This window comes from Athene cunicularia (genome assembly GCF_003259725.1).
Source record: "Athene cunicularia isolate RWA chromosome 10 unlocalized genomic scaffold, athCun1 chr10_part1, whole genome shotgun sequence".
Lineage (NCBI taxonomy): Eukaryota > Metazoa > Chordata > Aves > Strigiformes > Strigidae > Athene > Athene cunicularia.
Window position 1 is genome coordinate 1,584,179 of NW_020799112.1, and position 20,213 is coordinate 1,604,391.

The 20,213-nt window shown below is 46.9% G+C and overlaps 1 protein-coding gene across 1 annotated transcript in view; it reads right to left on the reverse strand.

Annotated features, from left to right (window-relative positions):
- The window catches only part of HCN4 (hyperpolarization activated cyclic nucleotide gated potassium channel 4), a 103,297-nt gene that overhangs the window by 24,379 nt on the left and 58,705 nt on the right, over window positions 1–20,213 (reverse strand). Inside the window, exons 3-4 of the mRNA XM_026856356.1 lie at window positions 16,696–16,857; window positions 8,008–8,226 (exon numbers count right to left, since the gene is read on the reverse strand). Of these exons, the coding sequence (XP_026712157.1) occupies window positions 8,008–8,226; window positions 16,696–16,857 (381 nt within the window). The remainder of the gene's footprint in view (window positions 1–8,007; window positions 8,227–16,695; window positions 16,858–20,213) is intronic.

Sequence of the window (20,213 nt, forward strand, 5' to 3'; positions counted from 1 at the left end):
TTCTGGGCTGTAAGATGTCAATAGACTGAGCAGGGTCAGTTGTGAGCCTGATGAAACAGTTGGCTCATAGCTGTTTCCCTCCTACCAGCTGCATTGCTGCAGTGGCCACAGCTCAAGCCAGGGAACCCCACCACGGGGATGGTGCCGTTAGCACACAGCACCGAGTTTGCTGTCACACACCCAGAGGACGTGTCCTGGCTTTGTGGCAATCCAGGACACGGCTGCTAACTTCAGGGGTCCTAGGAGAGCAGGTCCAAGAACTCTGGGACAAATCTCTGCATTAAAAGTTGTGGGCAGTGACCCATTTGTCTGCTGTTACAGGTGCTCAGCCTTAAGGTCTAATCCTGTTCATCACAGGAAGGTGGTACAATGATGAATGTATTATGTACAAACCTGGCTACAGAAACAACTTGTTTTCCATGACTAGCTCCAATCTGGGAAAGGCACCTGAAGAGAATGCCTTGCTGGGTTTGGGAGGTCACATCCTAGCATAAGTCAGTAGTGCAGCACAGGGAACTTATGGACCTGGTCGATGAATCTTTTATTATTCATTAAGCACTGTGAAACTCCTATCACAGGCTATTTTGGAGATGTCAGGTTGCATCACTGGATCCACATATCTGGAGGTGTGATGGGGAAAAAGAGATCAGCATTACATTCATCAGAAGAGCAGAATGAGAGAGATGAGGGAAAATCTGCCATCAGACAAAGGCCAGAGGTGGCGAAAAGGGAACAGTGAGTCTGTGCAATTTTAAACCAGCATTGCTGGGAGCAGCCTTTTGCCAGGAAAGACAGCTCAGCAGGGAGGCTTAGTGCTTCACATTATGATGTATTTATTTATTTATTTACAGTTCAAGTGCCAAAATGAATTTCAAAACTGATAATGAAGTTTGAAATCCCACACTGGGATATGAAGAACTGCTGAGGCAAGAGCACTTTCCTTTCCACAACCCCACATACAGTGCTTGTGCATGCACAAAACACACTGCTCAGACCGGGCTGTCATCGACGCTGCTCAAAGAACAGAACTATTTGGCTTCCACTCTCTGAAATAAGATGTCAAAATCCTAGCAATAATCACAGTATCTCTGATAGAGGAAACCAAGACGAATCCCTAACATGAACCTGCTGACAGAAGGCAATCTACATGGCAGCTTTTCGTTTCTCCTTCTTTAAAGATGTGCTACAAAGACACTGCAGTGTTGCTGACTCCTTCCTTCCCTTGTTCATGTGAGCGTGGAGAGAGTACTGCAGCTACTCCTGCACTTCGCAGCCATATGCTCCACGTGGGCACTGCCCCCCGTAAGATGGGCACACACACACCCCCAAGCACTGAACTGTCTGCTCTAAGTACTGGCTGATCCCCACCGCAGAGAGATCTGGAAGACATAGTTTACAGCTTCAAAATGGGGCTTCTCTTAGTAATACACGGGTAAACAGTTACAAGCAATAGTAAGTTCACCAATTAAATATTCTTCTGCAAGAACATAAACTACTCAACCCCAGTTTAGCTGAGGCCACAAAGGGAAGGCAAGTTGCACTGCAAGATGTTTTTAAAAGAAACCATTAGGTTTTCATTCAGAAAACATTTCTGTTTTACAACCAACTCAGGATTCTTTCATGAAAAGGATTAAATAACCTTAAACAATTGACACGAATTTCTGATTTTTTGGTTGAGCTGAACTGAATGAATCATTATTTATACCACCCCATCACCTATTTCTTACAAGCATTCTTCTAAAATTGAGATGGATGTGGTGTCTGTGAAAGGACATCTGCCTTGCAGAGCTGGATGCACAAGCCTGAGCCAGCCTTTCTCATGAGCCTTGAGTGCTCACTGCCTGAAAGCAGGCTTGGAATCAAAGAATGATATAGTTTGGAAGGGACCTCTGGGGGTCCAATCCCCACCCAAAAGAGGGTCAGCTTACATCAGGCTGCAATCTTCTGGCAGCCTCCTTGGACTTACTATCACATGTGGGTGGGTATGCAGAGAAGGTGAGGATGGGGGACTCTTTGCTGTTCCAGCCGTTCTTTAATACATCAGGGTGGAAGCTGGACCCCTTCTGTTAACTTAAACTGCATCTCACCTTTCTCCTTTTACTTGTTGACTGGACTGCAAACCAGCCAGAAAACGCAGCCCTGGGTTTTTTACAGAAAAAGATACGTAGAGGCAGTGTTGAGACACCAAGCCCAGTGCACATCAGACACCCTTGCTTCTAGACACAGTCAGTAAAGCACATCATTTATAAGCTTTGCTACCAACCCCAAATGCTTTGATTGACAGTAACATAGGATATAATAGTTCTCAGGCTATCTCTTAACAGTCTGAGGTAATACACAACTACTGCAGTCATAACAGGATAAAGCAAGGCTCTCCAAACTTTTTCCAATTAGGAAATTTGATTAAATTTTGCATTAGATTAAATTTTCCAGACACCTTTAATTTCTTGAGTGCTGCACACTCCCTACCCTTTCCTTCACACACACACTACCAGAAGATTAAGGGAGGTTTGCAGCTTTCCTGACATCCAGAACTGAGACATTAGCTCAGGAGGGGACTTCTACATAACCTCTTTGAACTCTAGGAATCTGGGAATGCCACCTGAAAACCTACAGGCATTGGTGACCAATCACCTTGGGAATGTCACTTCAAATCCTGTCCAGACTGGTAACGAACATGAAATTTCCCATCGGACAGTTCTGTGGCAAAGTAGGTGTGGGAGTAATAGCAGTCTTTGGCTAACTCCATGCTAACGGGGTTGCTGACACTAGTTATCTCAATGTATTTGTGCTGTGCTGTCCCCAAGGTAGCCCTGGCTAAGCCAACCCTAGAGCCACGAGAATTAGCACAGCTCCAGAAGAGTGCTGTGCTTGGGTTAATTAGCTCTGCTTAAAGGAGGGATGGAGGGGCGCTCATCAGCAAGGGCATGTTGCCAGGCTGATGTGATTATACTGTATCCAGGACCCCAGGTAGGGTATCTGTACCAAATTCCCTGCACACATTCATTTGGAGGCAGTTCAGAACACTGAACTGTGTAGTGAAATGGCCTAAAACCACAGGGGGGTCAGGCTGAGGGCCCTGTTCACCTGGTGGTGTGTCTCATTTGCAGGTGCTTTGAGGAAGAGGAGAAAGAATAAAAGAGGAACACAGCAACTCCTGGCCATACCCTCCTAGCTTTTCTGACAAAAGCAGATTAGGGATACTCACTGCCAGTGGTTGTATCTGCATCATAGCATTCAGTAACACTTGAAAGATTTTCCTTATATGAATTGGTCTAAATATTCTGAGGCTAATCAAACTTTGGGCCTCTGTAGCACCTGTAGCTGTGAGTTCCACAGTTTTTAATTACATACCATAAAAAAACCCAAATCCCTCCTTAAACCTGTTGCCTAATACGATTCTTTACTGCTTGTCTTGAAGAAAAAGCAAGGACTGACTAAGCCCAGAAGACAGACTCTCAGCTCTCACTGTAGTAGGCAGGCACAATGGCAGTGTCTCATTTCCCCTCTAGTGAATATTGGTCTATCATCCGCATCAACAGAGATGGCACGTTCCAGTTGTTACGATTGAGCCTTTACAATTACTAAATTTTCCCCAATTACTCTATGTTGAATTTGGGCTGATGACAGAAGAGCTGAAATGCTGATAGTTGGACAGCAAAGTGCTTTTTTGCTTGGATAGCCAGTCCATGGGGTAAAAGTGTGGCAGGGATTGTGCTGAGGGTTAAGCAGGGCTGTTTCAGGAACTGAGAGGTGATGTCACTAGTGCTTCTGTAGGATTTATAAAGCGATTCTATCTTTAGTGTTACCTGCTTGCCCCCTTGCAACTGTGCTGCAGAAGGTGCTTCTTCAGAATAATGACAAGTGAATATGCAAGTGCCTACCCAGTTTCAATACATATTTTAAGAACAAGAGTCACTGGATAGACTGTTCAGGGAGGAGGAGGAGCAGGGGAATGAATGTGGAGAGCAGAGAGCTTGAGAGAATGCCAGTGTAGCAGACAGATCTTGAGGAGAGATGAGGTTCTGTAAGGAGAGATTACAGCTTTGCTGGGCTGTGCAATGCTGACAGCAGCAATTCCTACCTCTCATCAATCATTCTTCTGTATGTACCTGAGAAGATAACATGGGAGAGCTGAGCCTCTCTGCAGGATGCCCATCACTGCTTGCATCCTGCTGGGATGGGAGAGTGAAGCCCTGAGTCTCTCTCTGCTTTGTTCCAAGGAGCATGGCTGCAGCAAGCAGCATAATCACGGCTCCCACGAACCTCAAGGTTACAAGGCTGCTGGGGAGGATGACTCTGTGGGGGTGGGGGTGTGTGTGGTGACTTGACATAAATATTAATCCATCTGAGCTTTAGGATTAGAGAAAGAAATTAACAGAGGAACCTGCAAAAAACATGAAAATAACTTGCATATTAGCCTAGTTTATTCATCTCCTGGGCAGGAATCACTCCTCCTCTCTTGTGAGCCACAGTTACTGCAGGTTGTGGGGTAATTTCACAGTCAGTGATGAACTTGCATGTTAATGCTTGAGCTGATCCACAAATAGCTGAGAAGCACCTTGCGCCTCTGCTCTTGCTTATGGACCATCTCTACCAGCACCCTGCACCAGCTCTGGCACTCACCGGCTCTACAGCAAGCTAATTCAACCCACTAATCTGGCAAAAAACTAACCCAGAAGAAAGAAATCAGCTCAGCAAAGGTCTGAGAAGTACAAAAGGTGGTGCACAAGAGTGAAATGATGCAGCTGAGAACAGTGGCTGGGAGCACTGGGTGAGAATGGTATGTGAGACTTCCCTTCTTTGGCCAAAGCTGTCAGATCAATTCAGTTATAATATGTAACTACACAACATGGCTTTGGGAATTTCTTCCATCATAATCCTTCAAGATGGACATGTAGTAATATTCTCTCACATGTAGGAAACAGACACCAATCTTTGGGTGAAAAGATATTTTGGAGCCGGACAGCAGACTGAAGAGAAGCTTCAGAGTCAGCTCCTGATCCCGCCACTGTCTCTCTTCATGACCACGGGCAAGTAATTTAGGGCATAACACACTCTGCAATGCAAGATGGGACAGACAGGTCCCTTCTAACTTTGTCACTGGGACTGGAAAAAAAACAGCCACTTCAGAGTGCCAGATCTAAAGAACTATTCCGATTCAGAGGTTTCTGAGGGAGGCACAGAGCCATTTACATGATGGCTGTGCCACTTCCAGTGCCTGAGCTGGTGTGAGTGCTCTGTGCCACATGGGACTCTCCACTTGTGCTCGGCACTGTACTGTCTTGGAGGGGGCAACTTCCCTCTCCAAATTCTCCATACTTCTTCCCACCCCATCAGCCCTATACAGCTTCCCTGCCTTGCAGCAACCAACACAGAATGAAGTCAGATGCTATGGGAGGAGATTTAGACGGGCCAGGGAGTGAATGTCCAAATGTTCAATGAATCCAACCCAGAGTGAGACAAGCCTGCTACTGAAGCCAGCAGAAAGCACATCTTGGCTTTCATTCCTCTTCTCAAAAGCCCTGTTTGTACAAGGGAAGAACAAGTTGGTTTGGCAGAGATCTAGACAATCTGAAACTTCACCACAAACTCACTCCTGAACCTTGTGCTGAAGGTTACACGAAGCAAAGCCTGTCGGTACAGTTACCAGCAATAACCTTCTGTCCTGTTACTGTTATTTCTGCTATTCCTCTCCCTCCCCACTGTCTCCCCCTCCTTTGGCTACTCCCAGAAGAGCTGCTAAAGCCTCTGTAGCCTGAGCCTCTGCTGCCATGAGAGGCAGAGCCCTGTTTGCAGCCCCAAGGTGTATTCAGCAGAGGTCTCTAAACTGCTGCCTGCTTCTACCAATCGACCTCCAAACTTGTTGAGATTCTCTGCTTATAATATGCTTCAACAGGCACATTGTCCCATGAGGACTGAACTAAATTGAGTTGCAGGCTGCAAATCATGAAGCAGCCTTATTTTAATCATGGCTATTCAAGTGCTAAGGAATGCAGAAAGTAAATACATATTTGGTTTTAGGCCATCATTTGTTGCATTTGCAAGAGGAAAATGAACGTACTCAATCCCCGAGGGTTTAATCCTAGGAGAATAATCTTGGGAAATGAACCTGTTGTAACCACTACACATGAAATACACCCTTTGTTAAATCCTCTACCCACGGCTTTGTCACTAAGCTTTTCTCCTGGATCTGTTAACCCTCTCATTCACATCTCCACATTGTAATAAGGCTTTAATGTCTCATGCTTCTTCTGCCACCCCCACCACAGTCCCTGCTGGCTTACTGGTGACTGATTTCCCTGAGGACTGACTGGAATCCAACTTTCAGGGTCAAGTTCTGCCCTTGTCTTCAGACCTGGCTTGGGAAAAAAATTGTAATGCGCAGTCCTGCAGGTGTAAACTTGGCTGTGGCTAGGATGACCAGGTGGTTGGATTTTCACATCAGTCCTTGACTTCTGTGCTACTTCAAACACATTTAAATAAATGCATACACAGATTCGATCAGCTTGCATTCCTAGTGCTGCAGTGTCCTTCTCTTTGGCATGCCTTACTCTCAATTGCAATTAGTCCACCTGATCTGTAACACAGTGCTAAAACTCTATGCAAAGCCCGATGTTCTAGTTGCATCCCAGTCCTCCACACTTCTCATGGGCCTTTTACTTCTTTTGGCTCTAGCTGTGGTTTGAGATCTTCCCTATCCTCAAACCATGATTCAGCCTCTGGTTTTATTTGCTTTCACTCTCTCCTCCACTTTCTTTCTGCGGCCCAGCATTGTAATCCCTGTGTCTCAAACCTGTTCCCAGGCCATCTAACAAATCCTTTCTCCCACCTCCTCTCTGAACTTAAAATTTACCTAGGCTGTGCATGCTAGCCATAATTTACCCACTTGAATAACAGCTACCCTTTCACCTAACCTAACTGCACCTGGCAGGGTCAGAATAGGGCTAGCAACTAATTCTTCCTTTTCTTAATCTTTAGATCAACTGCATTCGTAAGACCCTAAGACCCTGACCATAACACCTCCTTGCCTCTGGCAGACTCAGCCCTACTAATTGAGGGCAATTGTTTTTGTTGATGCCTGAAAGTAATCTACTGTCTTTGTGGTGATGTCCCTTCCTCCCCTCCGAGCCGCCCAGGCCCTTGCTCTTAGTTGTACACAGATACTCTTTAAGCAGCTCTCCTGTTTTGTGGAGGTGCAGGCCTACTGGCTCAACCAGCAGTTAAAGGCAGAAGTTTTGCCTGTGTCCTAGAGGGGAAAGTATCATTGCACCAGCAGCCCCTTTGCTTTACAGACAACAATATACTGAAGGCATGGAAAGAGGGAAGGAACCGATACAATTCCATGAGTTATCCCTCATCAGCTGAATCAGGATGACTGTCCCTGTTTGCCCCTTACCATCTTACAAATTCACAGCATCATCTTAAACCCACCACCAGCAGTTACTGCCGCTGCAGTGGTAACCTGATCAGTTGTGACATTTCTGCTCGTGCCCTACATTATGCAATTCAACAACTGTGCAACTAATTCAATAGCTACCTGAGGAACCTGTTTGGAGCTCCTGAGCTTTGATCCGTGCTTTGGGGTTTGTTATGTAGTTTCACTCAGGAGCACTGAAGTGAATAATCTGGATACTTTTAAAGAAAGTACCTGCTAAACAAAAGCTACACATTCTGGAACATTCACTTGGGATTTGAAACAAGATCTCGGAAAGGAAAAAGTGACTTACAGTTTTAGATACCAGTGACATTGATAATGTTGATCTAAAAAGACAGCCAGAGACAACAAGAATCACCCACTTGCCCTACTACTATTCATCTGATCTTGCATCTATTTCCTCCTGAGGGTCTGAGTGAACGGATGGGTGTGAATTACCAACAAACGGCCGCGGTGACAAAGACACTGCACCTTTGGCCTCTCACATGGTCACTGACAGCCCTGGCTTCCTCCAGACAGTGCGTAAACCACCCCTGGGTCACATAAGGGTTGCAAAGCCCAGTCCTTACCTTCTCCTGGTACTGACGCCGCGAGGAGTCCAGAGACTGGATTAGGGCTGTGGCATGGCCGATGAACATGGCATAGCAGGTGGCACCGACAATCATGCTCAGCATAGTGAGCCACACATCTGACATGCCAACGGGCGCCTGCTGCCCGTACCCAATGCAGAGCATGTGGCTCATTGCCTTGAACAGCGCATAGGAATACTGCTTCCCCCAGGAGTCATTCTAAAGAGACAGATAGACAGACAAAGCTTTAGCAGTGGGACAAGACATTCTCTTGAGATGAACACATTTCTGAAAAGGATACCTAACGTCAGACCCAAAAGTCCATTTTTAAAGCACCTCTATATGTTAAACGAGCAATTCATTGATGGCTTGGCACTGGTGGGCACATTCAATTTATTTTTTTTTTAAAGCCCAAATTTAGTCATCTGACATTAACTGACTTTGGCCAGGGTTTTTACAGATTCCATGTACTCCTTCCAGCAAAACTTTCCAGAAAGGAAGCCAGACAGCCAGACATACTGGTAACCTGGGATAAACTGTGATGATGCATTGCGCTATTTTCAAAATGACCCACATGTGGGAGAAGGAACTGAAGCAAATAATTAATCCACTGGGAAAAGGACTTTAACAGTGAACTGCTAAAAGAGACCCTGAGCAAGGTTGCTAGCAGCAAGATCTTAAGAGTGGGAAAAATCACTCCCCACCAATTTAGGAAATGGTCAGAATCTCTGGTCATTAACTGAAGAGATGGGAAGGGCAGAAAATTAAGATGATAATGTCCAGACAGTGAGTTCTTCTCAGTGTAGAACAGGGCTTTTTTCAGGGAGCTAAGAAACTACAAATGGTCTCATTTGAGAGATGCAATATACCACCATGAGAAGCCAGCTGAAGTCAACAGCTTCTTTCGAACACCCTGTGCTCTCCCACTGCAACTAACACAAGAAGCACCTCGGCAATTACATCATGGGATAGGGAGAAAAAACAGGATAAGTTTCATGATTATTCTGATGAGCGTGAGTTCATGGAACAGCTCAAGGTACATTCACTGTCCTGTGGGTATTATTTGCTAGCAAGTCCTTGCCACAAAACCTTGTAAAGTAAATGCACTGTCATCACACATTGCTATTACAAGGTATGTGAAAAAATACCTCTGCTACAGTGACATTCATTGCAGCACATAATCTGTACATTCATCAGTCTTCTTTCTGTTCCTAGGAAGGTGTTAACATTATGGATATAGCTTTGCTGATACATATACCACGGCAACTTAGAAGGTCATTGTACAGATGGCCTGGTCTGCGGCTTGTCAAACAGACAAGCAATGCTTTTGTGAACTCCATTCAGAGAGATGCAGCAGCCTCAGCACCAGTGACCAGTAATGCTGGGAGCCCTGGAGTTTACTGGACACCTCCTTGGAGGTATCTAATCACAAGCAGGTGGACGGCTGACGACCTCTCTGCAAACAGCTGAGTGACACTAATGTTGATGGAAATTTTTCAGTAAGCTTGCAAGTAGTAAACAGAAGCAAAGCGTATTGTTGCTGTTTGTGAGCTGTGGCAAAGAGCTGGAACCTTTGGAGAATGTTAATGCTTGGTTAGGAGATAAGCACATCGACAAAGACAGGCGATAGTGTTACCCTGGCCATATTCAGTTACATTACGCAAGACAGGCCTGATTCACACTGCAACAAGAAGGGCAAAGCAACAGAAGTGACAGCAAAGCGGACGCAGAAGAAGCAGCACATTCACAGCCCCAGAAGAGGCTGCTCCCTGCTGACGCCAGCCTGTCTGGGCTCACCTCCCTAACAAAGCAGGAACCTCTTCACCTCCCGCACTGGAAAAAACTACCCTGGAGTCAGCAGAGAGAGACAAGGGACAATGTGGCCATTGGTGTCTCTATTCCTGGCCATGCAGCTGGCCTGTCAGTGTGTGAGGAGCCACAGCCCAAAGGGGAGCCAGCGACAGAGGAAGGCAAAGAGCATTCGCACTCTGCTGCCTGTGCAGGGCAGCAGGAAGGGTCTGAGCACTGGGGCTGCCTGAGGTGTCAGCACCAAATCTGCTCGCTCCTTTGCTTCACCCATGTCGATGCTGTGGCTCCCAGGGTCCTGACCAAAGAAGTAGGGGGGGGCCATTTTTCCACCAGCCAGGTTTTGTGTCATTTTGCAGACCCACTTCTGATCTGTGAAGGCATCAAGCATCTCACACACCTTACACAGGCCTCCATGTATTTTCACTGTTAACACTTCCAGGAGCCCCAGTCCCTTTCCCTCAGCCCTGTAGTACCAGCAGTCATAAAGCCATGGCCCTGCACTTACAGAATGCCAAATGCTGTAAACTCTGTGGCTTTAACCCATCTGTTGTCCGTGCTTCAGGAGGGAAGCCGTCATCCTGAGACAACAGGCAGGAGCAGTCACACTTGACCAACCTTTGCTTAAAATGGTGCATCACTGTAAAGGTGGGCAGCATATTCACAGCTTTGCTGGGGCAGAGGTAGTAGTGTGGGTGTCCTGTCCCATCCCTTCCTGGCTAAATGAATTCCTTTCCCCTGCAGGCATTTCTCACTGGACACTGCAGACATGCTGCTGCCTTCTGAGTTCAGTGTGGCAGTAGTTTAACAGGGCAGCACATCTTCACAACAAAATTGAGAGCAGGGAGAGAAGAAATGCTGAGCTGAAATTCCAAAGGGAATCTGGGAAGACAGACTATGAATAGCTGAGCTGGAATCTGATATATCAGGAAACTGGCTGCCAGGGTCTTTAATGGCCATGAATGATCAGAGCCTAAGAGGAACATCTGGGTATCTGGCAGGTTCAAGTTTTAAAAGCCATTCTTCCAGCAACTTGCTGCTCAGGAGTGCTGTTTACGAGGAAGCTTGCCAGTGTTTTGTAGGAATTAGTCAACCAAAACTACAACATCCAACACCACTGAGCCCCTACAGCCTGCAGAAACACTACTGGCTCCCTGCAAACTCCAAACTTAAAAGTCACAACCCCAATTCCCATCAGCAGCATGGCTCCCTGTGAGGACAGCCTGCTTTGTGCCAGACAGGTCGCTGAGCAATGACAGACTGAGGGGCTAGAGCTGGAGGAAAACACAGAGTGTTTAAAAAACAATCCTGAGCAATGTGGTCTGCTGGGAGAAGAGATCAAGGACTGATGGAAGAGAGGAACTTCAATGAAGGGGAAACCTGTTGAAGCGATTACCTTTAGGACACAACCAGAGCACCTACAGCTCTGGATCCTCATGGCACAATTTATGTGATGACTCTTTGCTTACAGGTCTCAGTATTTCTCTAATTTTAGGCCTGCTCTACACTCTTTTGTTTTCCACAGAATAAGCAGGCAGGTCAAGAATGATGTACTTTAAATCAGACCAGTAGGAGTGGTTCCAAATGTACTGTGGGCACAAGTTTACTAGCACCACAGTGCTATACTGACACAGCTTGTTTCCATAACATTCGTACCCCTATTCTCAATATAGCTCTATGCCAGTCCCCACGGTGGGAGGGTTGTACTCCTTCAAATATACTGGAGTGGGTAAAATGGCCCATTAGGGTAGGTAAATGGGGCCTTAAACTGCAGAAAGAAAATGACTCCTCATTAACCACATCTCAAAGCAAGCTGAAATGGAGCTACAGATCTGTGCTTGAACATAGTCAAGAGGGATGTTATCTCAGACACATGCCAGGCACTATGAGCATTTGCAAAAGGGAATTAAAATTACTTTGAAGCGGTTTCTCAGACTAGCTCGTTTTTAACATCCACACTGGCAGTATTATAAGAGTTTCTCTGGGATTAGTGTCTGGACTGCAATGCCTCTGCTCAGATCTACCCTTGAATACTTGGACACGTTCCTGGAGCTCTTCAAAGGCAGCGTTGGGTTCTGCAATAGCTTACAGAAGCACCTAAAGCGACAGTATGGTGTCTTATAGGATGTTCTGGGTCTGACGTACATGTGAGGATACCTGGCTGAACCCTCACTGGAGAAAACCAGAGAGAGAAGACACAGAGAAGTCCTGGCAAATTCTTGTGGCAGGGGCATAGTCCGTGGGCACAGTGTTATGCCTGACTTACCTCGCTAACATTTCACAGTATTAAGGAGCTGTTTGTAGTGAAAGGGCATATTTCAAGCTTGTGAACTCCCACATTTGTCTCAGCAGTGATCTTATCTGGCCACAGAGCTGTTACTCAGGGATTGCTCCTGCACACCACTTAGGAAAAGCTGCAAAATAAGGCCTCTGAACATCACTGCCCTCCCCTGGACAACACTGTAACTGCTGGGCCGCGACAAGAAACCTTCAGATCCAGTTTAAAGGAAGGGAATAGTGGGATGAGAAAGGGAGATGACAGGTCAGACTTCACATCGGACAGAACCTGTCTGTTCTTGGCTTATTTCCAAGGAGACCTTCACATAACAGAAGAGATTTTCTCAGAACTCTGATTGCACCAGTCTTGACTGTCACAGTCAGCCTTGCCCAGGACCCCCACCCATGCAGCCCTGGTACCTGGAGCTCCATTTCAGTGCAGACCTGGGCACCCAGCACTGCGCCCTGAACATACACTTTAGCCTGGTGTCCAGCCACGCCTCTGACCCCACCTGCTGCTGCTCCCAACCAGGCTCCCTGGGTGGACCTTGGACATGACTGTCGCCCTGCCTTCACTGGAACAGTCAGTGGACCCTGTTCTGTTATCATCACTTCTGCTCTGCCCACCCTGTTTCAGACTGGTAGGGCTGTGCCCTGGTTAGCAGGGGTCACCCCTGGCTCCTGGCTCATATATCACCATGGAGCAGCCCTACTCTTGCTGCTCCCTGACATTTTATAAAACATGATTATCTACACAGCATCATACGCCTGCTGAGGGTGGGAGGGAGCTGCTGCACCAGAGGCTTGGGGGAGTTAGGAATCACACAGGAGATCTATGCAGGATTGCTCTGTCTTCCACAACAAATGCTGCATCCATTTCACCTCCTCCTTTCTATCAGCAACACTACAAGAACGTGTTGGGGGGTGGGGAAGGGGAGGGGGTTTAAGCTCAAAAGGAAAGCTACTCTCCTTTTGGAAGAAGGGAAGGCAATTGGTATTTCCCATGCAAGGTCGCTGCATTTGACATGGGGATATTTGCCTTCCCTGCAGGGTTTATCAGTTCAGCACAACACCCAAGGGAGTGAGCCTTGTGTTTCCAGCAGCTTTCCGTTCTCAGCAGAGCTCAAATTTCTCTGATGAGGAGCTGCCAGGTAAGAGTCTTGGGGAGATGCTGCTGCCTGCACACATGCCACTCTGCAGCTGACTCACTAGCATTTCTCTTTTTAATAAAACACCCTGTAGGGAACCTAATGCTGAAGCCCCTGAGATTAGGACTGAGCAATTAATACTGAAAACATCCTTCCCTGCCATTTCAGAGCCAGCTCAGAAAGAAGTCATACAGAGACATTCCTTCTACAATTGATAAAGATGAAACATGGTGCACGTAGAAAACACTAAGATGAACTGGACCCAGGGATTTATCAAGCCCTTAATATGATTTTGGCAACACCAGACCCTTCACAGATCCCCTGGAAGAGGATCAAACCTTTAGGAAGCAGATGGGACATGATGAATCTTCTCTCCCTGTTGAGTTGGAATCAGAGCTGGTTTTATGGACTGCCAAGTGGCTACGTGGGAAACTCCAGAGCAGTGGAAGAGCAGCACCAGCATACTCAAGGAGAAATCCTCCAAAGCACTGGCACCTCACTTTCAGCTCCCCTTGGCTGTAGAAGCTTCAGAAGATTTCTTTTTTGACTACAGTGGTTCCATCCCAGCTTTCTCACTCCTGTGTTCAATCAGGGTGGTCGTACATCAAGTATATTTTTCTCCACAAAGCTGTGACCAGTACAGAATGTCCTCAAATCCAACTTACCAACTCTGTCACAGACAGATGCCATCCTGGCCTTCCACATCTGAACCATCATCCATCACAGCTCTCAGACAGAGCCATTCTGGAAACTGCCATCATGATCTTGGCACCAAAGTCTGAGAACAGCCCAGACCACCAGTTTCTTGTTTCCTGACTTGGTGGCCTCTCCTGTTACTCCACTGTAGACTATACATAAATTGTTGCACTAATCATGAGATCCACATCCATCACTGGTCCCAGTGACACATCTGGAAATGTCAGGAGATCAGAGGACAGAATCTTATTGTGAGAAGAAACTGTCTGGTTCCAGAAGAACTAGTTATTCTCTTTGTTAAATGTTCTAAAATGAAGCTATTTTGGGGCTGGCATATTCCTGTACAGCTTTTAGAGTGGAATTCACCTGAACTGTAGGTGGGGCATATAACCATCTCTCCAGTTCTTCATCCCAGTTTCCTGAGGCTCCATTTCTGAGACAGTCACTGAGATAATTTTTTTTTAACTTTTATTAAGTGGAAAAAGTGAAGGTGATTTAACTGCAGAAGGGAAGGAGAAAAAATCACACAAGGAAAGTTTAATTCCCAGCTTCAGAGACTCTCAAGGCTGGGAAGAGAAATACTGCAGCACGAGTCCTTGTCTGGTCAAGCTCTGCTCTGGATAGAAACTTTCTACCCCACCCCTCCTGGAGACTCCGCTGAGCCCTTCTGCCTGTGGGATGCATCCTTAACTCCTCTTCTCAGTCCTGCTCCTAAAAAAGGTGCCTAGGCTAAATCTTTACTTCTTCTGTCCTGTCTCCTGCCACCTTTCAAGATGCTATATCTTCACTGCACAGTTACCTTGATGGTCATTTATAGGCTCTAATCATAGTCTGTCCCAGGTAACTTTTTTTCTAGACTATATAAATTCAGCTTTGTTTCTCTATTTATGTTTGCAGTTCTTCATTCCACTGGGTTACACAAGTGGTTTTCTGAGTGAAAAGTGTCCAAGACACAATTTGCATTAGCCCGTGCCATGCATTTGTGCAACGTGCTCAGTACAACCCCAGGTCTCTTGGACTGTTTGGATAGATACCCACCATTACAGTGTTTACTTAACCTCAGAAGCATCTGGGGAGATAGAACTCTCTGAGCTTCCCATCTGACTTGCCTGGGATCACACAGAACAGGGTGAGGAAATGAATCCAGGTGTCCCACTTGCAGTCAGTGCTCTAGCCATTGGATTATTCTTCTTCTCGCCATGTGTGTCTGCCACTGCTAGTAACTGCCTTCTGTGAAGGTTTTCCATGCACCAGTTAGCAGTAGATTTGGTTGTTTCGACTCTTAAGGTCACTTTTCAGCTCGTGTTGCAGCTCTCATCACACTTACAATTCTACAACTCTAGATTTTACCTCTTCCCCCAGGGTTGGATGGGAAAAGCAAATAGAACTTGCCATCAGACAGCAGCCTCCACCCAAATGTTAGGATAAAGGAAACATGGTTCAAATCTGCTGCTCTGAAGCTGTCCTGCAAGGGCACCATGACCAAGTCGCTTCATCAGAGGGGGATGATTTCTGTCTGCACCTCTGAGCTCTCCAGGATGAGGAGCTGTATGCCCTGTTGAACCTGAATAGCACAAGCACAACGGGGCTCTGATCTTTCATTGTTCTTGCCATATAAATAATGAAAACGCAGCACAGTGGAAGATAAGGCAGCTGCTGCATGGGTTGTTCTTCTTCTGTAGATAAATATAGGGTTCTAGTCTCCAGAACTGTCAGTCTGGCACCCTTCAACAGCAGGAAGTGAATGATTATTGCAGAGGGAAGAAATGAATAAATAAACACCAAACAGACGACTTTTTCATGGATGTTCACTCTTCTCAGGCATGGGCAGCATGTGCCCGCAGCTCTGCACGTGGGAGGCATGGGAAGTTGGCAGTTCTTTTATACATTTTACATTTGTTCTGTTCTGCCCGAGCGCCTGATTATTTTTTTTTTTTCAAGAAGAAATTGGCTGGGGGAATCTGGAGGTTAAGAGCTGTAATAAGAGGCAATTTTTTAAGCTTTGTCAGTTTTTGCTGCTTAATCAACTGGACATTGTCCCTTTGAATAAAAGATCCTGAATTCTCTGTGAAACGGTTGAAAGGTACCACGAACTACCCATGCGTTTACCATATGGCATAAATCTCCCTCACAGCAAACAGTAGAGTAAGCAGCACAGCTTGGGCCATTATTGGGAAGTCTGGCTACTGATCCCACGACAAACTGTGCCTTGGCAGAGTCTGCTTCAGCCCCCTCTAATGGGATATTGTGCAGCGCCCCGGGGAGAAGGGTGGGTGATCACACTGACACTTCAGGTGGATATGGAGCAGAAGGTTTAACAGTTTCCCTGGGACCAGTAATGGGAATTATGGCTCAGACCCAGCTATGGCTCTAGGACCTCTCTGCCTCCTGCCTTTGGCTCAGGATGCCCAGACCTCAGCGGAAAACCGTTTCCATTCCCGCTCTTTGCTGTCTCCTGCCAGGAGGGGGAGCCTGGCCCCTGCCTTCTGCTGCAGGCAGCCCGCAGCAGGCTCTGCTGGGGCTGGTTTCTGCTCTGCAGCCCCACTTGTCTCCTTGCAGAGATTGTCTCCAAGAAGCCTCCACGCCCACAGCGCCGTGGCTTTACAAATGCCTGCTGGATAGTGGAGGAAGGCCCTAAAAGGAGCTGGGGGGGAACGGGAAGCTGGGGGATGCCACGTTAGTGCTGGGAGGGCAATCAGTGGTGATGCCGTGACCAGCCTGGGTTTAGGGCCGTGAGGGAGCAAGGAGGGCAGGCACTTACCACCATGCGGTTGAGGGACACCCAACAATCGTCGGGGAAGTCCTGCAGCATAGGCACAAGGAACTGGAGGCAGCCATCCCAGTGACACAGCAGCAGCATCATCCCAATCAGGTTCACAATCCGCACCACAGCACTGGCCAGATCGTAGGTCATGTGGAAGATCTGCAGGGGCCAACAGGGAGCAGATTAGATGAGAGCTCCCCAAACCAACCCAACATAATTAGATGCACTATCAGGGTCAAGAACCTTTCTAAAGTAACATAAAAGGCTGCATCAGCTCAGCTCAGGTCAGCCACAGGATGCAAGCAAAACCAGCTGAAAAACAGATTAAAAACCGAAATACAAAATCATAATCGTTCACCCCTCTTGCCCTTTGATTTTGCCTTCTATTTTACATTAAAAGCTCCATAACTCAATTTATAGAATAAGTTGGTTGCAAATATTTCTGGAACATCAGTCACTCATCAGAAATAAACTCTATCATTACATCTTTGTAACTGCAATGCCCTTCTTTGATTTCTTTCTTGCTGAATATATGCTACATACTGACCCATGCTGGAAGCTGTCTTTGTCCTGGATGTCAGATGCAGCCTCTGCAAGTAGCAAATACAAGAAAGAATGGCCTCAAACTCAGCAGAGATTTCTAGAAGAGGATGTGATTCAAATATTCTTGCATTTCTTGTATTCAATTCCAGTCTTACGTGAAGGAGGGTAAGGAAAAGGGAAACATGTATAGCAGTTCATAGCAAGGAAGCTCAGAAACCTGAAAGCAAACAGCAGCAGCCACACCTCTGCAGTTAGTTCCTGAACGCAAATGGAGTCAGTCCGTGGTCGTGTTGTCCGTAGTACCAGTCATACGCAGGACACACTGAGAAATATTATTGAAGCTGCATATGCAGTCAGGAATTAAATGATGGACACTATTTTTTTCTATGAGTGGGTGGTGTGTTGTGGAGACATGGGGGCGCTTAGCTCTTTTATGCCCAGCTTTGTGATGACAGTTAGACATACAGGGCATGCCAGCAAAGGCTACCCTGAGCTACATATCTACCCAGGTTTGGTTTTCCCTACATTACAACATGCCACAGTGAGGAGAGATGGGCTCTGAAGAGCACTGGCTGGCCCTGTGTGGCTCAGCACTGAGCCCACCTTCTGGCCTCGTTTGCCATTAACACAGATCATGAAGAGAGGACACCTTCAAACTGTCACTGGGCAGTGGTTTGGACCCAGTAAGGACCGTTAGTCCTCACAGTGTGCTGGCTTCCACCTCAAAAAGCCTACTGCATCACCCTGAAAACTGAGAAACTGAACACATCTGGCATCCTCTCCCCCGTGCGGCTGTGTCACCACGGTGATCTGTGACAGAGCTGGGATGGGTGGAGGCCTGACAGCCATACCCCAGCTCTGCCAACGTGTCCTGCCCTAGAGTTTCATCTGGAGAAACGTTAATCACGGCTCCCCACACACAGTCTTGCTGTTTCTGATGGAGGAGGAGTGGAATATTTGGACAGCCGTGTGTGAATGAAGCGGGGGGGACTCCCTGCTGCCAGAGCTGAGCCTTCTCAGGAGGTCTCCCCACGGTTTGAAGGCACATACAGCCTGGCTGTTTTGCAGCCCAGACTGCAACCTGGTGACACAATGTCCTAGTTGGATTTGATGGAAGGGAACACAGAACAGAGGAATATGAGGAGCAAAGAAGACTACCGTGACTCAGATGAGGCAGCATGTCCCAGCTCTAGTCCTGCATTTCCACTCTGACCTGTAGGATGGTACCACCCTTCCAGGGTGCATTTCAATCAGCCCCGTCCTAATCCAGCTACATCACCTTGAAGTTTCCCACAGAGCTTCTTTACCCCACCCTGCAGCCCCTCCTGCTCTCTCAGTCCTGGACTCCCCAGCAGCCCTGCCATACCCCCTCCACTCTGCTGTGTCACCATCCGAGTCCCCCCCCGCAGCTCCACTCTCGTACCCCAGCCCTGCGTGGTCACACCTTGTTTTCTGAGCTGCCACCTGTGACTCCCAGTGCTGCTGTAAAACTGACCTCCAGGTGAGCAACGCAGCGCACACAGTGACACATATCCAAGCTCACCATTTCCTTAGGGATGCAGCAGGATTAACTGTCAGTTCTTCAGATGTAAAATAAACCTGTAAACACAACTTTCTTACAGGTCACCAGGCAGCGGGAGAAAAGGCACAGAGACTCTGATACAGGCTTATATAAGATAGCACAGTAATTTTTGGTTTGCTGTGTTATTAATAAAAATTGATAGTGCAGTGACTGAAACCACAGGGAGAGGCACACCTGGAGCTTCCTCAGTGCTGAACACCCCCAGAGCACTGCCAGGGAGCCTCGGTGTCAGAAGACGGGCATGCAGCAGGTCACTCAGCCACCTGGGCATCACCTCTGCAGGGGCAGGCAGTTACCGAGGGAGATGCCGTGTCTGGAGCAGGGGATAGGGGATAGGCCATAGGCATGCTCTGTGACTGTACAGCTAAGTCCATATAACTCCTTGCTGCTCTGACAGACATTCAATTTGAATGTCTGTTTGCACACCAGATATTAACACTTCCCCACTTAATCAGGATGTCACGAGGTCATAGGCATTGAGAGATGCCGACATGCTGAATCCAGACTGGGAGGGAGCCACAGAAGAATGCTAGAAACCAGAAGGATGAATGATTTGGATAACTGCTTTGAAATTCCATTATTTCCGCTGCATCCACGATGCAGCTGGAGTCCACAGTGTCACTTAGTGTGAGAAAGGCCATTCTAGTGATATTTCTGGGCTGAAAAGAAGAAAATATCCAAAATCCACCATGAAAGGCTGTTCTAGGAAATCCAACTCTCAATGCTGACTCAATAGGTCAGTATGAAAGCTGAGTACATAATTCATAAAGAATAATTCCTACTGGTTTATCTTTTTTTTTTTTTTTTTCTCATTGAAGAAATGATCATTCTCATTTAGATAACCCAAAGCGAATCCAGTCTATTTGAGTGACAGCCACAGGCTATGCTTTTAATGAAGCCAGAACAGCAGTTTGCAGAAGGATCTCTGAATGAATCTTTTGTATCACCGGGGTTTTACAGTGCTAATGAATTTTCCTCTCACCTACGTGTGTTTTTCAAAGAGCTCCAGCTCTCCTGTAACCCAGGGAACTCGAGCCAGGGACAGGAAGGAACCCTGTCAGAGTTAGGAAGTGCCTTTCTTCCTTTAATATATTAAAAGCAGAGAGTGAAGAGCCTGAGGGAATGTATGGTTTAAGGGAAAGGTAAATGGATATGGAGTTTCTGATGTGATGATTGGGATCTCTTCTAGTCAGGCTAGGGCAGAAAGCCTTTATTCTTTGGTGCACCTCTGAAAAACAGCAATAAATGGTGTTTGCTTCTGCTGTTAGGCCCCGCTGCCTCCTCTCATGCACTAATAACTCACACATTTGCTGACGGCCGAGAAACAGCAGCTCTGTGCAGAGTGTGTGTACGTCTTGGCTCACAGGTCCTCCTTCACCCTGGTCACGCT